Here is a 27,096-nt window from a genome sequence, read left to right as displayed (position 1 = left end):
GTTAAATCACAAATCACAATTACTGACTGAATTCACACGACTTGGCTGAACTGAATGAGATTATGATTCCCTAAGCTCAGATCATACCAACTGTTTCAATTACAAAATTAGAAAATCACTGATTCCGACATGCCAGAAATATCACTAACAGTCATCTGGTCATCCCCTTGATTTGAACTCAAAGGGCCAAATCAGACACATCTTCCAGCAACAGAAAATTCCTGGCTTTACTGGGTCGGTCCATAAAGAATCCAAATAAGGATTATCCATGCTAAGGATTTCCAACAAGCCTCATTTATGACCAAGTTAAGGCTCAGGCTAGAATTTTTGACTATGGAATAAAGGGGTGAAGTATTTCACTCAGTCCTAAGAAGCAATCAAAATGGTGTCATGGTTAGTAAGGGAACAGTGTAGAAAGGAGTCCTATACAAGATAATGGGGTGAAGCTGGAAGGAACACTGAAAGCTGGCTGGTAATCCTGGGATCACTCTGCTGAGGTTCAGGCACGGCCATCCCTACTGTATTTAGCTCCCATCCTGCTTCCTCTATAGACTGGAGGAAGGAGATCTGGGGCTTACTGACAACAAGCTGCACAGTTCTTCAAATGGAGGTCAAGTTCCTAGTCTTATAAAAGTTTCTGTGAGATTAAAAACGCTATGTAGGGTCAGCAGATAACACAAGATTATAGGTTGGACCTGGCAACATTCTAAGTAGGATTCTTTGAATATTCTGGGAACTACAATTATGAACCAAGGACAAATTTAGGAAATCTCTAAAGGGATGTGAACAGCACAGTATTTTTCTGACTTCACTGAGCACTTCTGTGACCAAATTAAAGGGGAGGTTACATTACAGGAATCTTCACCTGACATCCCAACATAAAAGGTTCAACAGATCCCTGTGATTACCTAACTTTTTGAGTAGAATCAGAAAATACTGAACAGTTGTCTGTCACTGTCACTGTCACTGTCCTCCCGTTGTTCATTGATTTTCTCAAGTGGGCCCAGTAACGTCTCCAGTGTAAGACTTTGTTGTTACTGTGTTTGGCATATCAAATACGTCACAGGTAGCCTGCCAGGCTTTGCTGTGCAGGCGAGATACTCTTGGTAGCTTGCTGGTCTCTCTGAGAGGGGTGGAGAAATCGAACTTGGGTTGGCCATGTTGACTGCGTGCAAGGCAAATGCCCTACCCGCTGTGCTATCATAGTTAAAAAAAAAAAATTGTCCTTAACATGACAGCCCCTAGCTCCATCTCTTTACTTGGTACCATGACAGAATCCAATCCTCAGATATTGACAGGCTTTCTTCTCTGTGTGGTCTCTTCACCTGCCACTCCTCCAAGAAGTCCAAGATGAGAGACCATGCCATTGATCTTTGCACTCTCAACTTTTAGGAACCAAGTGGAAGGTCTACTTGTGACAGTTTACAGGTTTATAGACTTAGCATACAGGAAAAAGAGCTATATAGAACTCCTTAGCATTCATCCCCAAATCATGTTCTTCTACACTAAATTTCTACAAATCCTATTTTGGTCCCCCTAGAAAGTCTTTAAGACAAAGAAAATGAAAAGTGCCTGGGTTTGTGAGGCCTGAGTTCCAGGTCCTTATGTCATGGCTCACTATATAAACTATTCAACACTGGTCTGTGGATCCACTGTCTTAAACAATTCACTTACCTCTTAGGATTTTTTTTTGCATGTTTTGAGCTTTTTGCTTTTTCATTTCTTGGGCCTCCCAAGCACTGCTGGGGATTACCAAGGTGAAAAACAATATGGTTTAGAGCCCTGTCTGCCAGGAATATGATTTAGCCCTTTGAGCTATCTTCCCAGCCATTTCTGGCCCTTTAAATTAAAAAGTTGGTAGATTATCTCTCAGCAATTTCATATCAATTTGTATTTGAGAAATTAATGAATGAATTAGAAGAAATTCTAATTCTGAGACACAGGCAACCCATGTCTCTCTGAAAGAGATGAAAGGAGGTAAAGGTCAGGTTCCTGTTTATTATACATTTTAACTACAAGAAAAGAAGCAATTGTGTCTAGAAGTAGTACCTGGGAAGCTTCTATATGTGACTAATAAAAGCAAATTCCTGGAAGAAGCAGAGAAAGAGGCCACAGTGAGAGCTGGCAGTGTCACATTAAGTGATCAAAGAAGTAAAAAAAAAAATGGCTATAACCAGACAAGATCTCTAAGCAAAGACTAAAGTCTAGAGAAGTCTGGGTGGGAAGGCGCCCCTAGAGCTTCTATTAAGTGAAAGGACTTGGTCCACAGCAAGCTGCTACTGCATTTGATTCAAACCCGATTTCCCAATCTGTCAACCTGGTGTGTGTAACCGTGCAGACAAACTGCAGGCAGTAGTTATGCTTCTGAAGTGCTGAAATGAGAAAGAAAGAGAATTAATGATATTAAGTTCAAAGAGAGACAAAAAATCAGTTCAATTTCAGTTTTAAAGCTACTTATTTTCCTATCACTCTCCGCAGAATCATACTTGCTTATTCTGAAATGAGGGTAGAGGATTTTACGAGAGATAAACTCTGAAGAACAGGAGGCAAGTATGTACGGTTTGAGTAGAAGCCAAAGGAAGAACACAAGCCTATATCCAAGTTTCTCTACCTCATAAACTATGGATTTAACTTAACTTGATGCACTGGACACTCACTTGTCTTCATTCAAAGAAAGTGTCTCCACAAAAGGTATTTCTTCCTTGTCTGTCTTCCCCATGATCAGTCGGTGCTTATCCAAGTTTATGATGCACTGAAAACAAAGGAGAATATTTGTTCACTATCAATGATACTACCATGTAGTCTTCGTGGAAAAGGACTCTTGCCTTAAAGAGAAAGGATCAAAGGTAAACTTAACTTAATCCTACCTTGAGTGATCGGAGAGTCTGGAGACCCAGGGACAAATTTTTCTCATTATCATCTAATTAAAAAGATAAGATTCAGTCAATTGCAATTTCTAGTTTAAAAAAGTCTCATAATCCTAACGTTCCATTCAACCACCATCTCTATAAATTCATTCAGGCAGTCAGCCTCTAGTAACTAATTTTCCCAGATATTTGTAGTCAAAAGTGACAGAACCAAGATTAAAATCTACATTATTTTACTCTCGAATTATAAAAGACTGGTAGATAAAAATCCAGAAAAGTAGTCTATAATAGAATTTATGAAAGGAAGTGGTAGGAAATGGTAGGAAATATTGTACTCTGCTTCCAAATAGCTCATGGAAAACTTTCAAGAGCCTTAATTTTTACCTAGACACAAAAAATTGGGATATTTTGCCCCCTGGGTTCTTTTTTTTAAGAGTTCTTATTTTTTTAAATCACAACTAGTAGTGTTTGGAACCACATACCTCTTGTGGTATGTGATGGACCATGTGATACTAAGGATCAAACTTAGGGCTTTAACATGCAAAAATATGTGTTCTAGCTCTTTAGGCCAACTCCCTGGCCAGCCCCTTAATTTTTTTTTTTTTTTTTTTTTTTTTTTGCTTTTTGGGTCATACCTGGTGATGCTCAGGGGTTACTCCTGGCTCATGCACTCAGTAATTACTCCTGGCGGTGCTCGGGGGACCATATGGGATGCTGGGAATCGAACCCGGGTCGGCCGTGTTGGCTGTGTGCAAGGCAAACGCCCTACCGGTCGTGCTATCGCTCCAGCCCCAGCCCCTTAAATTTTTTATAGGGAAAACTCCAAAGGAATTCGACTAGTCTGGGGGGCCACTCCTGATGACGCCTGCCGCCAAACTGGCAACATGTCAGTACAGGGGATTATGTGATGCTGAGGACTGAAACTCAGCACTTCATGCAGGCTAGGCAAGTGCTCTAACACTTGAGCTCTTTTCCTGGATGCTCTTCTTCGAATTTTTAAAAAAATTTTAAAAACTAAATCACATGAATTAAAAAATTATTCATGATTAATGAATTACAAAGTTATTCATGATTGAATTTCAAGCATCCAATATTCCAACATCAATCCCTTCACTAGTGTCCAGTTCCCTCCACCAATGTTTCTGGGGTGACAATTTCTTTCTGCCCCACAGCCTGCCTCTATGGCAGGTATTTGCCACTTGAATTTTTTTTATTGTGAATTATACACTCCTTTTTTTCTGAATGATTATCAACATGTCTCGATTGTAGCTCAAAATCCATCCAGTACTTTAGAAAAAAAAACAGGCAAGATCTAAAATACTGCAAAACAGAATCCTAAAACTTAAGAAGTCAGTACTTAGAGACAGAAGATTTCGTGAGGGTTTGGTGGAAGTTGGGAGAGTGCATCCATAGACAAGACTTGTTGGAGTACAAGGAGCTTAGGTTTATCAAGTTGCACCTATCACAGTGCTCCCGAGTCACTCCCATTACTTTGTTTGTCTGTAACTACTTCTATGCTCTTTTCCCCATCCAATTTGTAAGGTCTCATCCTTTTAGGACACTGAACTTGTACTGTAAGTTAATATTGCTTTTCTCCTCTCCTTATGTCTTTTGAATAGTTTGAAGCAATGCCCTTTTTGTATAGATACAGGAAGACAATTAATATTATGCTTTATAACTTAGGACTTAATTGGCTTTGAATATTATTCACTCCTGGGCATCTGCTTTCTCAACTTAAGCCTCAGTTGCCCTCACTTCCTAGCACCCCAAAAGCAGGGTCCTGACATGGGACTGGATGGAACCAGGGCAAGCCAGTAAGTTATGTGCTACCCTGGCATCGTGATGGGCCAGGCCAAGGTGCCACGATTCTTAACTATAGGTTAAGAGTTTGATCATAGGCAAATGCTGTCATGATCCAAAGGTAATGACGAGACTAGGACCCTGCTGCTAGGAATAGGAAAGATATCTGACCTGAGCACTGCAGTCTGAGATCGAGATGGCCCTAGGAGAGCAATTCTATAAGCTCAAAGTATTTCTTACTGTGTCCATACAAAGTGAATTAAATTATATATATCCTTATATGTTGGTCGGACAAGGAGAGGAGAAACACATCCAGGGAAATCTGTTCTAGGGTGGGTTGATCTGCTAAATGAGAATATGTCCTAGAAGCAGTTTTCCTGTGTGTCCTGACTAGCTTGGATGAAACTGAACCTTTCTCCCCTTCAAACTGCCTTCAGTAAATGATTTCAGTATATTGAGGCAGTTTCCCTTATCTCACAGGAACCTAGCTGGTCTTAGGTATGCAGATCCCAGGTGCTAAACCAGGCCTGATCTTTGGGATGTAGATGCCTGGCTCCAAGCAGGCTGATCTTGGAGATGTAGATTCCAAGCTCTAGCAGACTGGTCTTTGTTTTCCTAATCCAAGTGCTTGTAGTTTGTAAAAGGTGAGGCCAGGATTACTGACCTGCGGATGTAAAGAAACAATGTATGTTTTGCCTCAATGTTCTTTATGTAACTCCTCTTGATGACACCACTATATTGCGCCCTTTAGAGGTACTATGATCTATATAAGGGAGATTTCAGGGCTCTCTGGGGGACACGTGGGAAGATAGGGCTGAGGACAGAAGCTGAGAGAACAAAGGAGCACGTGCTTGAGAGATCCTGGGACCTCCATGACATACATCTCTTCCATGTAATAAATTGCTACTAAGACCAACCAGCCTGGCCCTTGTTTCCTTCCTCCTCCTGACCATTACCATCGACCTCGTGGAGTGGGGAAACGGCCTGAGACTACTGAACGTGGTTCCCCTTGCTGTCCTTTTTGTGTGTTTACACAAAGACTCTCGTTTTACTCACCAATCACGGCTGCTGGGCAGTCTAGACGGAGGGAGCCCAGTGTGATCACTAAGTGTTCAATGTGGCCCACCACTTTTAGATGTCGGGGTAGAGAAAGTTTCTCTCCTTCATGCTTGTGAGATTTGACATGTTCCTTGAGTCTGCATCAGAGAGGGAGACAGCAGAATCTCTTTGGTGAAATATGGAAATGCTTAACTTTTGATCATTAGAATTTTTCAAGGATATTCTGGGATTAATTTTACCAAAGAGATGTGCTAGTTGGCTATTTTACCAATACTTCCTGTTTTATCACTTAGACCTAAATATACATGGGAATACAAAAAAAAAAAACATAAAACCTCACTCCTACCTCAAAAATTGATATGATATCATGACTTTCATGGGTGAAGGACAACAAACACACACAGAGAATTCTATACTATATCATAAACATACCTACATATAAGACTGTTTACTTAACAAGTCTTTCTGCTCATCTATGAATAACATCTAAAATAGGGCAGGTTAATTTTAAATGTTTTGTATAATATCTCCTTTTTTTTCTTTTTTCCTATTTCAGTCTACCCGTGGTAGGTTGTTTCAGGCTGAAAGGTTAGTGGAGTTTATTTAGTATTTGCATAAAGTTTATTTAGTAATTGCACTGATACTGGTATCATGAAAAAATATGGAGAAAGTTCTAATTAATTTAACTTGTCTGTGCAGGGGAGGACAGAAAGGAACAGTACCAAGGTTTCACGCAGTTATATAAGCTGATTGGAACAGTGAGCACTAGAACTATTATTATGGGTTAGTGGATAAATAATTATGGATTTTCTGTGCCAATACTTTTGCTTTACTCCATTTTCCTTCTTTGTATTACAGCCCATCCAAAAGCAAAATTGCAGTTTTACAGATGGTTATTAATGCCTCTGGTATAATGGCAATCTGCTGCCTAATTATGCACCAGGACATTATTAATCTTTCTGGAACCTTCATGTTGTACTATATTTCATCTTTCCAATACGTAAAGATTAGGATTCTTTTCACAACAGTACTTACCTCCTAACAAAGAATAATGTAGAAAACCCTCAGTGCCAAATAGTTGTGAAGGATGAGTACAGTGCAAAAAATGAGAAGGAACAGATCATTCAGCAGGGATAACTTATTACATAAAGCCCAATGAATGTCATATCTAAGAAAATGAACATCTTGAAAATAAATTAAAAATGAGCCACTGTATCTTTTCTACTGATAGTTTTGAAGGATCTGAGCTACAGGATGAACTATTGCACCCAGGGAAAAAGGTGTAGAAAAGAAAATTGGGTTGACCCTCCTGATTTTGGGCTACACCTCTGAGCCTATCTTGTATTTTGGCTGGAAGAGAATGAAACCAATAATACAAAATGAGTGAAAAGGAGGGAAAAACACAAAATTATTCTCTGACTGAAAAAGGGAGGATGAAATTTCAGCTGTTGGAGAACTAAAAATATTCAATATACAGGGTGTCTCACATCCAGTTCTGAGTAAGGGCAGCAGAAAGATCTGTCAGAGAAGTATGGCATTAAGCAAAAATTGATCAACTATTACCCCTTTGATGGTTCAGGCCCAGCAACAATAGTAGATAATAGCCCTATTCCAAGTCCCGATTTTTCACAGGACAGCCTATATAACCATAAGAATAAACCTGAATAAGCTAATGCTAAGCAAATTCCTGTTTTTGCTCATCTTGAGTATACCTATAGGACAACAACTTTTAATCTGTTGATTAAAAGATCCCAAACCAGGAACTGGGTGAGGTACACAGTAAGCCACAGACCTCTCCCAGCTGTCCCTTCACTGAGGACTGGTTCCTGAAGATAGTCGAACTCTATATAATTCTTTGGGGGCTCTTTGAAGATATTTAGCATCTTAAATCTCAAAATACATAAAGACTGCATTAGCCCCTGGCTTCCAACCAACACAAATGACTACTTACCCCAGTCTGTCCACACAGGCTGAAGAGATAAGATTATACTGACAGCCTGTGTCAACCAAGGCTTTCACATCCTTGCCAGCACACTATGGAGAAGAAAAAATACCGTTCAACAGAAGCCAAAGAAGCAAAAGGGAGGGGAGGTCCAGAGAATAAGCAGATGTCATATGAAAGGAGAAGTTGGAGAGCATTCTCACAGTTCTGAGTTAGCAGTATGGCATCTTAATGAAAGTATTGCTCTTCCCATAAAGGTGTACATACATACAAAATATTACATACACTCCAAGGGTTGCATACAGCACTCCCTGAAGACTCATTTATGAACTCCATGGTAAGACCCAAACTCTATAGAGTTTGGAGAGGCCCCACTATTTGGATAATTAGCTATTAGTGATCTGTCACTGTCACTGTTCTCCCATTGTTCATCGATTTTCTCAAGCAGGTCCAGTAACTTCTCCATTGTGAGACTTTGTTGTTACTGTGTTTGGCATCTCGAATACGTCACGGGTAGCTTGCCAGGCTTTGTCGTGCAGGCGAGATACTCTTGGTAGCTTGCCAGGCTCTCCGAGAGGGACTGAGGAATAGAACTAGGGTCAGCCATGTTGGCTGCATACAAGGCAAACACCCTGCCCGCTGTAAAAGCCCAAATTATACTCTCCAGAAAGTTTTGAAAAACTGCTCTTAGAAACTTACCTGGCAAGAAACCAAAATCATGTCATCATCCTCAGACTTTTTTGGCCCCTCTGACTTAGAATGATTGAGTTTGTTGGTCTTGGATGCCCAAGGGACACGGCTACTTCGAAGCTTAGACAGATTGGTTTCCATGAGGCGCCTTTGCAGAATGTTATGAGGTTGCTTGAGGAAAAGAAAACAGGTTTCTTAGAGACATATCACATCTCTCTTCTCCCTCTGTCCCCAAGGTACCATGGAAACAAATAATGAATAAGCCACATATTACTGAGTTTGACCTTAGTTTCTTATTAATTCTTCCTTCAATTAGGGACTTCATTGGTATTTTTAGAGCAGGTAATATAAATTAATGCAGTAGGGCATCTTAATTGGATGGAACAGCAAGGTGGGACACTAGCAAATATAGATAGGCCAATGATCAGGACTACCTATGTTTTCTTCATTTCCTTCCCTAACCAGGGCATTGCAGGAGATAAAGTGACTTTTGTCTATGTGAACTATTTCTATATTCCCAGAAGACTTACACGAAGCAGTCTCATAGGTAGTTACCCGACAATAGCTTATTACTATTACTTGAAATAGTAGTAAGTATAATACTTCCTATAGTGTTATCTTTTTGATCAAAGTCTGTGTATGGGTGGTGGCCTGACCTTCTTGTGGGCTGTGAACAATTAGGTTGGATGCAATATATAGGAGTGAAAGATAAGAATTAATGTCTGCTGAGGAACGTGTCAAGAGACACTTTGAAACCTAGAAGAACCCACAGAAATTATGCTTATTAACCTTCAGAATTAAAGCATAGTTTTCTCCCTCCATATGTGTCTTATCAATTCCCCTTTTCTTCAGTTGGTCAAAAGTGAGAGTATAAAATGGGCAGATGTGTAACTACCACAACCAAGTGTAGGAGCATAGTAACCAAATGTATGCAAGACCTGGTTACGACAACAACCAAACAATAGGGAAGGGATGGAGGGAGGAATGTGTGTGAATAAAATAGGTAGACACTAACCAAGAATAAAGAACTTAATTAGGCTCTATATATGTGTCCAAATATTTAATGTTAGAAAGCAGAATGAAGAATTTGAACTAATTTGTTCTTTGATACAGCTTAAACAAATTTATCATTGTCACTGTATCACTGTCATCTCATTCGTAGATTTATTCGAGTGGGTGCCAATAATGTCTTTATTCGTCCCAGCCCTGAGATTTTTCTTTTTTTTTATTAGTGAAACACCATGAGGTACAGTTGTAGATTTACAAATTTTTGTGCTTGGGTTTCGTTTATACACTGATCAAATACCCACCCCTCCACCAGTGCCCATTTTCCGCCACCATGGATAATATCCCTCCCCCCCAACCCCCCATCCCACCCTGCCACTGTGGCAGGGCATTCCCCCCTGTTCTCTCTCTCCTTTTGGGTGTCGTGGTCAGCAAAAGAGGCATTGAGTGGCAAACATGTTCAGTCCATAGTCTACTTTCAGCCTGCATCTCCTCTCCTGGGAGTATCCTCCAAACACCCTTTATTTGGTGCTCCCTTCTCTATCTGAACTGTGCTTTCCCCTAGAATACCCGGCTGGCCTCTAAGCTATGGAGTAATCCTCCTGGTGTTGATCTCAGCTATTCTTGGGTATTAATCTCATATTTTGTTATTTTATATCCCCCAGATGAATGTAATATTTCTATGTCTATCCCTCTCTTTCTGACTCATTTCGCTTAGCATGATACTTTCCATATTGTACCACTTGTATGTAAATTTCATGACTTCATCTTTTCTAAGAGCTACATAGTACTCCATTGTGTAGATGTACCAAAGTTTTTTTAACCAGTCATCTGTTCTTGGGCACTCAGGTTTCTTCCAGTTTCTGGCTATTGTAAAGAGTGTTGCAATGAACAAACAAGTGCAGATGTCACTTCTACTATACATTTTTGCCTCTTTGGGATATATTCCCAGGAGTGGTATTGCTGGGTCAAATGGGAGCTCAATTTCTAATTTTTTGAGAAACGTCCATATTGTTTTCCAAAAGGGCTGAACCAGTCGGCATTCCCACCAGCAGTGGAGGAGTGTCCCTTTCTCACCACATCCGCGCCAGCATCGGTTGCTTTTGTTCTTTTGAATGAGCCCTGAGATTTTACTAGCCTCTCCTTACTCGTCTTTCCCCATGATTAGAGGTGCTTTCAAGGTCAGGAGAATGAGACCTGTTATTGTTACTGGCTTTGGCATATCAAATACACCATGGGAGCTTTCCAGGCTCTGCCCATGCGGGCAGGATACTCTAGGTAACTTGCCAGGCTACTCGAGAGGCATATATATTTTTTCTCTATGAAATATAATTTATATTATATAATTTATAAAACAAATTTATAAGAAAGATAAATAAATGTTCATACTTTTTTTTTTACTAGAGTATTGCCAAAGTGACTTCCAGAAACAATCAGTTACTTCTTGAGAAGAAATCAATTGATGGGAAATTTCTTTATAAATCCCTCAAAGGATGAAGTCTAACTCCAAGTTTTTATGTAATATAAACTAGATAATACTCCACCATCTAGTTGAGAGGAATGTTGCTGTTCGAAGCCCAGAGACTAGTAACTTCCTAGGGAAGTGAGAAAAACTGGAGACAGTCTTCATTATCCATCACCCTAGAGATTTCTGAGGAAGACCGGAGTCAGAGCCATGACTCACTGTAACCCTGGGGAGGTGAAGAAATGGATTCCCAAAATACACTGATTCTTGGCAAAGCAGAGCATAAATTAGTATCTTTGGGAAAAGGAGAAAGAGGGGCACTTACAAGAAATAAGAGCTTCTTAACTTGATAAGGAGCTAGAGGAAGTGTTATCAAATTTCCGAATGTGACACTGGGAGTATTCACTTCTCAAAAGAAATTTTTGTGTCTCTACAAAGCCTGAATTCCTTCCTTAAGTCACTTTAAAGCTGGCTGTTTGTTTTTTTCAAGTTCCGGTCTAACTCAGAGAACGTGGACTTTCAGACAGGAAGGGTCTTCAAAATTCATCTAACCAAAGTCTTCTTAACCTAAAGCTTGAGGCGGTCCTTCTTCATTCACTTTATTAACCACTACTCTACCTGATTGTACCTAATCATGCTGACTAATATAATCATCAATAGTGAGAGAGGACAAAGTAAAGTTTAAAATCATATGCCTTGTCATATTCGGTTCTAAATCTTACTCTCCCTTCTAGATTCCACTTTCACAAGCTATACTCAGAGTTCTCATATATTAGGAAGAAAACTCTTCCACAAAATCTCAGACCCTGCCACCTTTTTACAGTCCTCTAATCAGTCTTGTTTTTAGTGGTCTTTAAAATGCATGTGTGCATGCGCGCGCACACACACACACACACAGACAACAATATTTATTATGATAGCCAGTATTTTCTTCACCAACACCTCATAACACTAATAATGATTTCCATGGGCCTTTGGAAAGAGTACAGGGGGCAGGACGCTTGCCTTGTCCAAGGTCAACCACCTGGGTTAGATCCCTAGCACCCCATATGGTACCCTGACCATCACCAAGAGAATTGCCACATGTCCCCCTCTCCCTGAAAAAATAATATATATAATGCTCTCATAAATCTGAAATCTGATAGGCATTTTCCCAGGCACCCTTTTACTTGACTAGGTCATTTGGTCCTGTTTACTATTCCTCGATTTATTCTTTTCTTTAGTTATCAAAACATGTTCAAACACAAACTCAATGTAAAATATTCAAATGTCATTAAAAGGGGGGAAATTAAATTAACCTTTCAGCCACCAACAAATTTATAAGTATATCCTTCAAAAAAATTTTAACACATTCATCAACTTATAAAAATAGAAACATATAACACTGTTCTAAATTTCTCTATATTTATTTATTTTAAAATTTTTATTAGTGAGACACCATGAGGTATAGTTGTAGACTTCTGTGCTTGGGTTTCAATTATACAAAAATACCCATCTTTCCACCAGTGCCCATTTTCCACCATCACGGGTCCCAGTATCCCTCCCACCTCCCATCCCCCCATCCCCCCTGCCTCTGTGGCAGGGCATTCCCTTTTGTTCTCTCTCTCCTCTTGGGTGTTATGGTTTGCAAAAGAGGCATTGAGTGGCAATCATGTTTGGTCTATAGTCTACTTTCAGCATGCTTCTCCCATCCTGGGAGGATCCTCCCAACATCCTTTATTTGGTGCTCCCTTCTCTATCTGAGCTCCCTTTTCCCCTAGCATGTGTGGTTGGCCTCCAAGCCAGGGAGCAAACCTCCTGGTACTAATCTCGGCCACTCTTTTCTCTATATTTAACATTAAAGATACTTTTCTATGTTCACATAATTTTCACCACTTACATTTAAAAGGATAATTAAAAAATCAAAATTTTACAGAAAATAAAAACAAGTGAACTTCTGAGATGCTTTTTATGATCATTTTATTATGCCTATATGTTCTATATTTTTATTTTAGTTTTTTTAATATTTATTTTACTTTATTTCAGTCTTTGGTCCACACCCAGTGGTGCTAATGGCTTACTCTTGGCTCTGGGTGGGTATCACTCCTGGCAATGCTCAGATGCCAGTGACTGAACCATGACTGGCCATGTGAAAGGCAAATGTCTTATCCACTGTACTATATTTCTGGCCCTAAAACAATTACTTATATTGTACTTTAGGTGATGTGGTTACTAATGTTAAAAGCCATGTTTTTGTTGTTTTTGGTGGTGGTGGTGGTTGGTGGGGTGTGTGCGTGTGTGTGTGTGTGTGTGTGTGTGTGTGTGTGTGTGTAAGGGGATGGCTGGGTCACAGTCAGGTGTACTTAATTGTGATCCTGCTGTGCTCCAATACTTGGAGGAGCACATGCAGTGTCAGAGTTTTAAACCAGGTCTGCTGCATGCAAGGCAAGCACCCTACCTGCTTTTCTATTTCTCTAGTCCCAATATTTATGGTATTGATACACAAAGTTATTGCACCTTCAGCACCACCAAAATATCCAAGATCTTCCACCACTGTTTTTTCTGTTTGTCTGTTTTGGTTCTTGGAGCCATACCAGTTGTGCTAAGGGTTTGCTCCTGGCTCTGTGCTCAAGGATCACTTCTGGCAGGTTTAGGAGATCATATCTGGTGCAGGAGATCAAACCCAGATTGGACATGTGCAAGGACAACACGACCTGTTATGATCTCTCTTAAGCTCCACCACCATTGTTCAGGTATCAGTTCTAGTCTACCTTTTCCTCCACACCCCTCTAGGCCACCTTCTCCTCCAAAACCGCCTTACCCCCACTAAGAAGTTCACCCAACCACTACTGCTTGGAGCCTTAGTTTTGTAGTCAATATCCAAAGATTTGTGATCATTTGATAGCATTAGTCTCATTTTGTTTCTCTACATACCATAAAAGAGTGAAGATCATCTGGTATTTGTCCCCTCTATCAGACTGATTTTGCTTAATCCCCTGTTTTATCCAAGTTGCAGTTTTCATCTGCAACATTTTATTTTTTGTAAGCTTGTGTAGTATTACATTATACAGACACCACACTGCTTTATCTATTCATCAATCATTCATCAGGTTGTTCCATATCCCAGCTATTGTACTTGGTGCTGCAATGAACTAGCTATGCATATGATTTTTCAACTTAATGTTTATCGGCTCTTCATGTAAATATCAAGAAGTGGAATTCCTGTGTAATACCGAAGCTCTATTTCTACTATTTTGAGAAGTCTCCACATCGTTTTACAGAGGCTGAATCATACATTATTCTACCAAACAATGAATAAGAACTCCTTTTTCATCACATCCCTGCCAACTCTGGCTAGTATCAGTTTTTTAAATAGGTAATTCTCACAGGTATGAAATGATACCCATGATTGAAATTCTGACTTGCATTTCTTTAATAAGTGATACTGAACAATTTTTCACTGATTATTTGTCATTCATGTTTTCTTTGGAAAGTGTTCATTTCCTTTCCATTTCTTGAGGTTATTTTTTTTAATTGTTGAGCATTGTTAGTGCTTTATATAGCTTGGATATTTTTCTACTGTATGGCATGTAAATATTTTCTCCCATTTAGTAGGGTGTCTTTTTTATTGTAGCCTATTTCACCATGCAAAAACTTTTAAACTTAATATAGTCTTATTCTACCACTGAACCACCTATGCAAGGCAACTTTTTTTTTTTTAGCTTTTTGGGTCACACCTGGCGATGCTCAGGGGTTACTCCTGGCTCTGCATTCAGGAACCAGCCCTGGTGATGCTCAGGGGACCATATGGGATGCTGGGAATCGAACCCAGGTCGGCCTCGTGCAAGGAAAATGCCCTACCTGCTGTGCTATCGCTCAATTATTTTGTCTTCTTTGCCAATGAAATTAAACATTATAGACACCTTTAAGGTCTATATCCTGGAGAATTCCACGTTTCCCTGGATGTTTCTTCTTTAATCCAATTTTTACTTTAAAAGGGCTGGAGTGATAGCACAGTGGTAGGGCATTTGCCTTACAAGCAGTCAACATGGCCAATCCGAGTTCGATTCCTCTGCCCCTCTTGGAGAGCCCGGCAAGCTACTGAGAGTATCTAGCCGCACGGCAGAGCCTGGCAAGCTGCCCGTGATGTATTTGATATGCCAAACACAGTAACAACAAGTCTCACGATGGAGACGTTACTGGGCCAGCTCGAGCAAATCGATGAACAATGGGAGGACTGTGACCATGACCGTGACTTTAAAAAAACTGGGCCACACCCAGCTATGCTCAGGGCTCACCCCTGGCTCTTAGTCAAGAATCATTCCTGGCAGAACTCGGGAAACCATGTGTAGTCCTGGGGATCAAACCCAAGTTGGCTGCATACAAAGCAAGTATCTTATCCACTGTACTATCTCTCTAGTCCTATTTTGTACTAACTTTTATGTATAATATAACAGATCCAATTTTATTTTTTGCATATAGCTACCCAGTTATCCTGATGTCATCAAGGTTGAAAAGACTTTATACCTACATGTTTTAAATGGCAATGTAACTAAAATTACCTCTCCTCTCATGCAAAATTTCACTAAAATGATAGTCAAGGAATAAAAAAGGCCAACAAGAACCTAAGACGAAAAAAATAATAGTAAAGGAAACAAGAGAAAGAGAAATGTTGACAAAATTTGGGAATGTGAAAAGCTGACAGAAAAAGTGATAAATGATATACAAGAAGCTAGCTGTTTCACACTCTTTGACTTTGCCAAATGCTGGAGTGGCAGAGACTGATAGTTCTCATAAATAAATCCATATTTGTCTCTTCTTTCTGGGTAGATATCCAGATTTTGTTTCCCAGCTTTCTATGTAGTTAGGCATAGACAAAATGACCAAGTTCTACCAAATGGAATGTGAGCTGAAGCAACTTATAGGCTTGTTCCATTAAGGGAAAAAAAAGTGTTTTCTTCCATATTTTCTTCCTCTTCTGATTTTCTTTGTGCAACCCTCACAGAAGTCATATGCTGAAGAGAAAAGAACCTCTGTTAGCCTGAATTCCTAAGTACACTGAAACAAGTACACTGAAAAATGTTGTCTTTTTGACATTTACTTAAGAAATGCTAATTTAAAAACAAACTCCAATGGCCTTGCTCAGGGTTTAGTCATAAAAGCAGTTTTCCTGCTTAAATGACAAGAAAAAAAAAACTAACACAGAGAGAAGTTAAAGGTATTAGAAATTTTCAGTGGGAGGGTAGGAAAGGTTGGGAAAACAGATTAGTCTAAGACCTGCAAAAAAGATTCCCACTTAGACAACTGGGGAAAATGCCAAAAGTTTACTTTTTCTATAAGTTAAAAGATTAGCTGGTCCCTGTCTAAGGATTTACCAAGCTGCTTGTTGCTAGTTGAGACCTCTGTGTTACTGTTTTTGTTTGTTGAGCTTAGTTGGCTTCCCATCAAATTTGGTGTGCTCCTACTGGGACATCAGTATTGTGGACTTTGGAGTGTCCAGAAACTCTAAGATCTATCTGTAGAACTGGATGGAAGAGTTGACATGGCAGTTGTGGAATGTGGGAATGGCTACTGGGACTTCCAGAAGTACAGGGAGAAGGGGTAGGAGAAGCTGCCCAACCCAATCCAAGACGCCAGAGTTCTCAGCCTGAAAAATGTTGTGCCTGCAATTTTCATGGTTTGGTGTCTCTCCGAAGATCAGTCATGAATCTGTGAGTTGAGCCACTGGTGTGCCTTCCTCTGAGTAAGTATTCCATCTCAATGAAGTTGTGGCATATATACACAAAGGAATATTATGGAGCTGCAAAAAATGATGAAATCATGCAATTTGCTATAACTTAGATGGAACTGAAGGATCTCATGTTAAGTAAAGTAAGAAGGATAGACACCAAATGTTAACAGACAACAAATCCCAAATGTTTTCAACTAATCTGTGGTATATAGAATATGACAAGGGAATAAAAGGTATTAAATATGGGAAAAAATATTGGTTATAGATTACAGAAACAAAAAAGCCAAAGAATGAGATAAATGGAGAGGGTAAGCAAGAAGAGGGGGTTTGGAAGTAACAAGGACAAGGTACACTGTCTCATTTGCAGCACAGAAATGAAGTACTGTATAGATCTAAACCACTAGACCCAACACTACATGGGACATAAACTACAATAATTAAATTTTAAATGCATTAATTAAATGTATTAATTATTAAATATAAAATATTAAATTTAAAATGTATCTGTCAATTATTTGAAGGGGGAATGGGAGAGAAACTAGGGTCATAGGTGGAGGAATGGGGTTTCAGGGTGGTGGGATCAGAGGTGGGAGTAAAACGCATGCCTAAAACACTATTACAACAATTTTTTAAATCATAGCATCTAAATAAAACTTAAAAAGCAAATTACCACGCAGGGCTTTTGTAATAAATGAAATAATCTACATAAAGCATTAAATGCTATCAGATACAAATGTTAATATTAGTAGTATATTATATATTTTAAGTTTTCAAATTCAGCCTTATCAAAACTTATTACCATTTTTATGACCCACATAGGGTCCCCCAAATCCCAAAATGGGTTATAAATGATCCTATTCTGATTTAGCCCTCAAACATAGTTTGTGGGCAAACAGTCACTTCAATACATGTATACATATCTATTCTGGCCTTAGAAATAAAAAAAGAGCACTAACATCTTTGCCTTCTTTGCTTACTAGCTGAATACACAAGATATGACCCATTCTACCCCCATGGGAATACAGATTGTCCCCTGGATTTGTAGCTGCTCAAAAACATGGTAATCTAAGGCAATCTGTTACACTGCCACAGGACTTCTGTCTCTTTACCTTTGCCTTGTGACTCAATAGAAATGTTTTGTTTTCTTAATTTTTAATTTTAAAGTATTATGATTTACAAAGTTATTGATAGTTGAGTTTGAGGCATGTAATATTTCATTCCCACCACTGTGTCAACTTCCTTCCACCAGCGTTTCCATACTCCATCATCCTCCTCCACACCAGCCACTTTGACTTGCAGATTACAAAGTTAGATGGTTGCAGCTCAGATCTCATGTTTTCAGTGTTGTTGAGTTTGTGCTTTGGGTGTAAAACGATACTACCTTCCCACATCATTAGTATAACCGAAGCCCCAACCCGTTTTCTATTATTTCCCTTTCTTATCTTCTTCCTACCTTGATTTTTTTTGTCTCCTTCCTAAGCTTTACTATATTATGTATCTTCATCCAGTTATTCTATAGACCACAGATAAGTGAGATCATCTTGTTTGTGTTCCTTTTTCTGGCTCACTAAAGTCAACATGGTATCTTCAAGTTCTAATCAGGTTGCAGCAAATTGCATGATTTCGTCATTTCTTGCAGCTGCATAATATTCAATTGGGCATTTATACAACATTTTCATAATTATTCATGTTGTCGGACACCTGGGCTGATTCCATCTTAGCTGTTGTACTAAGTGCAGCACTGAATAATGGTGTGCATATGTCCTTTTGAAAGAATATTTTTAAGTCCTGGGGGTGGATGCCCAAAAGTGGTATTACTGGGTCATGTGACAGTTTAAGTCTTATTGAGGACTCTCTATATTGTTTTCCACAAGGGTTGAAACCCACCAGCAGTGGATGAGAGTTCCTTTGTCACCAAATCCCTGCGAGCACAAATTGTTTCTACTATTTTTGATGTGTGTGACTCTCACTGGTGGGAGATGGTATCTCATTGATTTTTTTATTTGAATTCCCTTAATGGTAAGTGATGCTGAGAACTTTTTCATGTGTCTGTTGACCATCCACCTCTCTTCCTCTGAGAATTGTCTGTTTCCTCTCCCCATTTTTGGATTGGGTATTTGAGATTTTTTTTATTGCTGTTGATCTCTGAGTACTTTTTATATGCTGGATATCAACTCTGCTTCTGCTTGGGGGGTCCTATCAGGTCCCTTCGAAGCATCAGGAGAATGCTGGTTTGGCAGTCTGTGAAGCGTGGTGACTTTCCAGTGTCACTGCCCATCGTGTGGTTGGCTGTGCTGATTTAAGTTAATAATTGCTGCCTGCCAGGTCCCCCTTCACCTCTCGTGACCAATGGAATGGGTTCTGTGCTTGATCTTAATACACATTTACTACGTCTCACGTGGATGACTCTTTGTATCACAAACCTGCTTTTCTGAAACGTGTTCTTTGGTATGGTAGAGCAAATTATTTCAACTGAAAACTCCTGTCCCATCAGGCGAACTGGGTGAAAAAAAATCTTCTATATTCTACACAGGCACATTTAAATAATTGGAAGATTGCTTTCTAAATTGGAACCTTTGTTTTAAAATCTGCAGAGAAGTCAGAGCAATTGTGTTTCTTTCCAGTTACTTTTATGTACGTGTTGTCTTTGGAAGGTGAAAAACACACTAGAAAGAAGCCCATTATATTTGAGATTTTATTGAATTTTGGGTCTCCCAAGGGTTGCTCTGGGGCCACATGGTGTCAGCTTGCTGAAGAGACTGAATAGCGTGAAGACTGAAAGGTAAGAAAACTCCTTCCAGGGGATAGCGGCTTGTTCCCTTGTGGGCAGCAGACAGTAATCTGTGGGATCTTGTCGGCCAGGGGCTGGAGCGATAGCACAGCAGGTAGGGTGTTTGCCTTGCATGCGGCAGAGCTGGGTTCGATTCCTCTGTCCTCTCGGAGAGCCCAGCAAGCTATCAAGAGTATCCTGTCTGCACAGCAAAGCCTGGCAAGCTCCCTGTGGCGTATTCAATATGCCAAACACAGTAACAACAAATCTCACAATGGAGATGTTACTGGTGCCCGCTCGAGCAAATTGATGAACAATGCTATCAACAGTGCTATCAACTCTTTATCTGATGTGTTGGATGTAAAAATTTTTTCCCATTCAATTAGCTGCCTTTTAGTTTCAGCCCATGTTTCTTTGGCCATGCATACATTCTTTAATTAGTCAAGAGACATGTTATTTCAAAGATAATTTATTCTGTCTTGTGGATTGGTCTGAGATGAAATAGTTTCTTGGTTGCCCATGGCAGAACGTTCTTACCCTGAGGTTATTTATAGGGCACACATATTCCTGCGGTGGTATCATTTCTATACCATCTCATAGTCTGCTGACTCACCAGGAAATGATGAATCTGTAATCAGATTTTGATCTTCATCATTATCATCACACCAGGCAAGTAATCACAGTTTCCACTGAATTTCTCTAATGCTTAATGATTGTAACATCTTGTCAAGAAACATAGGTGTCTTGGTGGTATATTTATTTTCTCATGAACATTTTACTCAACATCTATACCTGAATAAACAACAGATATCTCAAACTTAATTTGTTCAAAAAATTCCTTATTATTATTCTATATTCTCTGGTTCTTTTGGAATCTAACCCATTTTACAAATGATAAATTTATTCTTCCAACTACTAAATCAAAAATATTGAAGTTATCCTTTACTATCCCTTTTTCAATCCCTTAATCTAATACATCATCTTTAATGTTGGCTCTGCCTTTTAAATATTCTAAAACCAGGACTGGAGAGATAGTACAGTGGGGTATGGTCTTTGCCTTGTATGAAGCTGGCCCAGGTTCGATCCCTGACATCCCATATGGTCCCCCAAGCTCGCCATGAGTGATTCCTAAGTGCAGAGCCAGGAATAATGCCTGTCCACTGCTGGGTGTGTCCAATAAATAAATAAATAAATAAATAAATAAATAAATGACATTCTATAATTTTTTTTTCCTTTTTTCAATTTATTGCTGGGCTGGAGTGATAGCACAGCGGGTAGGGTGTTTGCCTTGCATGCAGCCAACCTGGGTTCGATTCCTCTGTCCCTCTCGGAGAGCCCAGCAAGCTATCGAGAGTATCCCACCCGCATGGCAAAGCCTGGCAAGCTCCCCGTGATGTACTCAATATGCCAAACACAGTAAAAACAAGTCTCACAATGGAGACATTACTGGTGCCCGCTTGAGCAAATCCATGAACAATAGGAGGACAGTGCTAGAGTGCTATTTACTGCTATCACATTCCACTGAGCTACAATTATCTTTCACCTGATTACTGTAAATAGTCTCCTAATCAAACTTTCTGCTTCCACCCTTGCTCCTTTACAATTCAATCTTCTAAATTTCCTGAGTTATTTTTTTTAATAAAATAACTCACTTTGTATCACCCGCTTTGCACAGTCTTTAACTATTTTCCTGTATCAGATAAAAATCCAACTATTGTAGGCTGCAGAGAGGTGGTGGGAGAGAAACTGGGGGCACTGGTGATGGGGAATATACACTGGTGATAGGACAGGTATTGGAACATTGTATGACTGAAACCTAATAATGAACAACTCTGTAACTGTGCATCATGGTGATTCAATTTTTTTTTAAAAGGGAAAAAATCCAATGATTACTGGGTTTTATAATCAACAATGACTGCAAGATTATTAGTTTCCCATTCTCCAATATTATTTCCGATCACTTCCCACCTTGCTTCATTTTGTTTTGGCACAATGGTCATTTTCTGCTTCTTCAATCACATTAATACTGATATTTATACTTGCTGTTATACAGACCTATAAACTTTTCTGTTCTTTCTTTCTGGAACATTTCCCCCTAGTATAATAATCCCTCATTTATTTATCTCCTAAAATGTAAACTTTAACAGAGAGGCATTCCCTTACTATCCTGTACTTAATAGCAGCTCCAACTCTATCCTATCTAACCACTGCACTCTCTCTTTATTTTGGTTTATTTTCTCCAGGCACCAATTATTCCTTGATACGTATTTCAGTGTTTTTATTTTCTACCTTTTCCCTGCATAATAATGCAAGTTACATAAGAGCATTTTGGTTCATTAATATAACTTCAATGCTTAGATTAACCCTGACCAACAATAAACATTCAATAAATATTTGTAGAATTAATTAATCTGACTTTCCACATAATCTATAGATTCACTACAGAAATTCTGCTATCTTCATTTTTTTGGTTCTAGCACTACAACTATGTCCCGATTATAGCAAGCATTCATACTATGTATACTATAAATAATGACACAATATAGTTCTGGAAATATTCAGTTTGCATCAGATCCTGTTATTGTAGTGGACTTCATTCTCATTTTATTTTCCCCTTCTTTTCTTTCGGGTGGGGTTAAAGAGGGATTCACACTAGGCACTGCTTGAGGGCTAATCGAGGTGTGGTGCTTGAGGGTTGCTCTCTTTAGTTCTTTAGTCCCAAGGATCAAACCCAAGCCTCCCACATTCTTTTCATGCACTCAGCCTGCTGAACTATCTCTCTGGACCCATGCTCCAAAATTCTCTAAGACTCCAAAAGGCTCTTGTCCAAAATCTGTGTGTAGTAGTATCAATATCATGTACCATTATAAATGGCTAACCTCTACGATACCACACAGGGCTGTTCTGGTAGAGCAAATAATCAGAGTATCACAAATATTATTTCATGATCAGGTGGGTTTGCTGTTTTCACCATTCTTTCTCCTGTCTTCATTCCTAAATGTAGTGAGTTTTACTGAAATATTTGGCTATAAGAATCACTACCTCTGACTACAGGTAGTGAAACAAACCTATTGCTGAACCATTAACCACATGGTCTTTATATTATCCCACTGGAAAAACAACATACTATCCTATGGCATGACTGCTTTTTTTTTTTCCCTTTATTTTATTTTATTTTTTTTTAAGTTGTAGATTTACAATTTTTTGTGCTTTGGTTTCAATTATACAATGATCAGATACCCATCCCTCCACCAGTGCCCATTTTCCACCACCATAGATAATATCCCTCCCACCCCCATCCTCCCATCCCCCCTGTCTCTGTGGCAGGGCAATCCCCTGTGTTCTCTCTCTCCTTTTGGGTGTTGTGGGGCATGACTGCTTTTTAAAAATTGAGTCATTAAATTTATATGAGAAGAAAACTTATGAAAATGGTGTCTGAAACAAAAGAAATTAGGTAAAATTCAAAGTAGAGATTTTCTTCTCATTTCACCTAAAAAAAAAAAAATCAAATTAAGGGCTGGAGGGATAGTACAGCAGGTAGGGAGCTTGCCTTGCACACAGCCAACCTAGGTTCAATTCCCCAAATTCCATGTGTTCCCCTGAGCACTGCAAGGAGTAATTCTTTTTTTTTTTCTTGCTTTTTATGGGTCATACCCGATGTTGCACAGGGGTTACTTCTGGCTCATGCACTCAGGAATTACTCCTGGTGGTGCTCGGGGGACCATATGAGATGCTGGGAATTGAACCTGGGTTGGCCACAAGCAAGGCAAACACTCTACCTGCTGTGCTATTGCTCCAGTCCCAGAGTAATTCTTAAGTGCAGAGCCAGGAGTAATCCTGAGCATCCCTGGTGTTGCCCAAAAACAAAAGCAACAGCAAAGTCAAATTTTTACTCCTATTTCTAATTTTAGTTCTTAATCTAATAGATTTAAAAGCACTAAATGAAAGAATAAAATAAGAACCAGACATAAAAAATAAAATTAATTTCCATAGTAGACTTTGTCGCAAACAAGGACACACAAACAAAAATAGGGCAAAGGCATTTTTCCTTGGGCCAAGAGAACCTTTGATTTACTATGATGGTCTTAACAAATTCAAAAATAAGGACAGGTATTAAATAACGAACATTATAGAAACAGCATGAAAAATATTTCTATAATATTTTCCAGACAGATAATTCAGAAAAATGTAGCCATATAATGGGGTCATAGAATAATTTAAAAAAAAATCACAATCTCTCACTACGAACTTCACAGTTAATTAAAAGTAATCTGTGGGCCAGAGAGACAGTTACAGGGGTTGACACTTGCCTTACTTGCATCTGACCATGGGTTCAATCTCCAGCACCACATATGGCCCCCAGAGTGCCACCAGGAGTGATCCCCGAGCACAGAGCCAGGAGAAAGCTCTAAACACTGCCAGGTGTGATAACACTCCTAACCACCCCCCCAAAAAAAGACAAAAACAACTAATCTGTGCCCACTCCCTGTGTCCTCCTCTCCCTTTTCTTACCCTTGTTCTTCCGAATTTGTTATAACCTCCTTCAAGGAAGAACTATCTAATCCTAATTGACAATCTATAAATTTCACTTTAGTGAGAAAAAGTGAGTCAACATTGACACACATTACCAGATGTATCTATAAAGTGGTAAGAAAGCATTCCTAAGATTATTCCTAAAAAATTGTTGAGGCAGCAAGGTCAGTTCCAAAAGTTTAATCACACTGCCTCACGCCTGTGTTCACAGCTCCCCTAGCTCTAGCTCACTCTGCCTTGATTTGTGACCTGTTACAGCTCTTCCATGCAGTCACTTGCACATTGAAGGTGCTAGAACAGTGAGAGAGGGATAGCAACACTGAGGCAATGGGGGTGAGGGAGAAAGTGTGAACCATGACTCACAGGCTCATAGTCAACTGCTACATCCATGACAATAACCTGCTTCCTCATTCCAGCTAACTGCCTATACTCTATCCTATCAAACCAGTGAGGATCAATGGATTTTAACTGGAGTCAGAAAAGCAGATGAAATGCTTACTAATACAGGATTAAGCAGTATGTAAAATGGCAGCCAGAAGGATGGGAAGATATTTTCTCAGGGCTTGGGGAATCTGTGGCTGACTAAGACAACCAAATGTCAATCATATATTAAATCTAGCACAAATGAAGAAAAATAGTCTATATTTTAATTCTCCTAATACGTCCTTCTTAATTGGTTCCCAAATCTTCCAGGAACTAGGATTATTTTGGCTTGAAGATGAGACTTAGATGTGATTTGCTAAATGAATCTAGACTGCTTTAAAGTGAAAGAACTGATTTCTTTTCTAGGAATATACTTCATTACCTCGCCACTCTGAGTTAGCATAAATCAGACCTATCATGGGGCTTGAACAAGAGCACAAGCCCCATGATAGGTCTGTTTCTGAAAACACAGCAAGAGATCTGGATAGACATTTCCCCAGCACACCAAAAAAACGATTTTGCATCGCAGTTGGGGGTGGCGGGGTGGAAGGAGGGGCGGGCAAATCTGACATTAGCATTGCATTGGTGCCATTCTAGATGCTCTGCTTTTTGCTTTTTTTTTTTTTTAAAGTAGATTCATAAACTCTGCCCTCCAGCAGACATGCTCAAGCTGAAACTGGCAATTTCAATGAACTAAGCTGACCCCCACATCCTCCCTGCCTTGTTAAATTAAAAACACCCAAGAGCGGAGAAAGAAACCTGGAAAAATGCTGCAGAGCATTTAATTCACTTATACAAAATTTAATGCTCCATGAGTCACTGCCCAGATGAATACACTGGCCATTAAATTCAAGAGAACAAGTGAACCACAAGAAAACTTCAGATAAAACTACCAGGCTAAACATAAATTTGGCTCAGCACCGCTACAGTAACTGGAAGATGAGACTCGGATACCGTTCTTTGAGTCAGTAATTCTCGGCCAGCCCTTCCCTTCCTGCGGCTGGAGGGCAACAGCATCTTTGAACCCAGGACCCCCACCCCCCTCCCACCCCCAGACCTGGTGCTTTTCCTTCCTGCCAAGAACTACCGTGCGGGGGGGGGGGGGGGGGGACAGACTGCGCCATCCCCGGTTCCCCAGACGAACTGGTGAGTGAGCCGGAACGGCCCCACTCCCTCCCCTGCTCCCTGCTCCTTGGGGGCAGAGTGGCGAGATGAGAGAGACGTTTAGGGTTCACATTTGATGCCCTTGTCTCTCTCCGCCACCCACACCCCCCCCCCCCATCGGGATGGATGCTCAAAGATAGAGAAGACCCCGATCAAAGGGCGTAGCTCTTGCATAAAGGAGGGGGTGGGGTGGGGGCAAAAGGGGTCCACAAAGGTCACGAGGATCGAGGGTCTGCCAAGCCCCGCCACCCCCTCCCTCCCCGCCGCGAACTCCCTTCACACCCGTTTAGGCGGTCGCCCCCCTGTCAGGGTCACGGGACCGGCCGGGCGGACAGCGACGCTCACGTCCCACCCACTCAGGTGACTCCTTCGGGGAGGAAAAGGCGACCTGCGGGCAAGAAGACCGGCAAGGGGCTCCCGGGTGGAGTCCCCTGAGGAGGGCGGTGAGGGGCCGCCGGGTGGGGAGGACCGCGAGACGCAGGGCGCCGGCGGGCGGCGGGTCGGGGCCCCGCGCCGTGACTCAGTGAAAGCGGCCCCGGGTGGGGCCTCGGGCGCCGGCGCGGCTGGAAGGTGACCGGCAGCCGCGGCGGCGGGGGCTCACCGTGTCCTTGGACGAGCCCAGCTTCTTGAGGCCGTCCAGGGGCAGCAGGTCGGCGGAGTCTTTGTGAATGAACTGCACGGCCTGCTTCATCCGGCGCTGCTGCCGTAGCGACGCCGCTTCCCGCAGGTCGGGCTCCTTGCGGCCGCTCTCGGTGAGGAGCCCTGAGTAAAACATCGTGAGAGGCGCCCGCCGCGCGTCGCTCCCCGCTGCCCGGCTCTGCCTCGCGCTCCTCCGGCGCCGCCGGAGCCGCGCGCCGCGGCTTTTATAGCCGAGCGTGACGTCACGCGGAGCAGCCAGTGCGCGCGCAGGAGGCGGGGCCGACGCGCCGCCCGGCTCCGACGCGCGCGTCTCGGCTGGCTCTGGCGGGCGCCGCCGCTGCCCTTCTTGACGCCACCGGGGCTGGGGGGGAGCCGAGATTATTGGCACTGGTGGGACCGACCCCCGAGCTCCAAGGGTGCGCCGCGGCCGCTTTACCCAGTCTCGCCCGCCTCCTGTGGGGGAGCCCTCCCGCGGGGATGCGGAGTGGGGAGTCCGGTGCTCCAGCAGCCTCTCCCACTCCAGACGGCACCTCGGGGGTCCCCCGCTCACCTGTCCACGCCGTGGCCGACCCCGGGATCACCGACAACTGAGCCATTGCCCGGAGCCCAGCCCAGCGCGCCTGCCGCTCCACTTTGCAAATTGCCACCTCCTCGCCTCCTCCCGGAGCTCGGGCGCCTACAGTCCGGGCTCGGGAGGACAGGTGGCGCACTCCGAAGTTGGGATCGCTCGGGATTTCTCCCATTTCAGGTCGATCCCCACCCACACGGCCACGTGACTGAGGAGGGGGCAGCCGCCGCGGCGGCCGGGCTGGAGTCCGGCCCTGCCGGGACCCTCCCTCCTGCTGCCACCCTCGGCGGGGGCCCTGGCACCTGCGCGTCTGTGGGCGGCCGGCGGCTCAGCCTGGGGCTGAGGGCTGGCAAGGGTCGCCGCCTCCGCGCTATGACACCTGGAATTTGGAACAGCTGGCAGGAAAGCTGGGTTTTCTCAGCCAATACAAGGGTTTCTCTTTGGGAAGATTTTTCACTTTC

General features: G+C 41.5%; 1 protein-coding gene across 1 annotated transcript; it reads right to left on the bottom strand.

The window, feature by feature from the left end:
- Nucleotides 1-1,446: 1,446 nt before the first annotated feature.
- On the bottom strand, nucleotides 1,447-26,216 carry NRIP3 (nuclear receptor interacting protein 3). The gene is made up of 7 exons (XM_056115934.1): nucleotides 26,030-26,216; nucleotides 8,368-8,529; nucleotides 7,678-7,760; nucleotides 5,724-5,863; nucleotides 2,868-2,920; nucleotides 2,658-2,752; nucleotides 1,447-2,372 (listed from the first exon to the last, which is right to left on the bottom strand). The coding sequence occupies exons 1-7, from the start codon at nucleotides 26,201-26,203 to the stop codon at nucleotides 2,357-2,359; spliced, it is 723 nt and encodes a 240-aa protein (XP_055971909.1). The 5' UTR covers nucleotides 26,204-26,216; the 3' UTR covers nucleotides 1,447-2,356.
- Between the last annotated feature and the right edge of the window lie 880 nt (nucleotides 26,217-27,096).

This window comes from Sorex fumeus, unplaced genomic scaffold (assembly GCF_029834395.1).
Source record: "Sorex fumeus unplaced genomic scaffold, SorFum_2.1 ptg000030l, whole genome shotgun sequence".
NCBI lineage: Eukaryota > Metazoa > Chordata > Mammalia > Eulipotyphla > Soricidae > Sorex > Sorex fumeus.
Note: the sequence above shows the minus strand (reverse complement) of the source record. Positions and strands in the feature narration are given on the sequence as shown.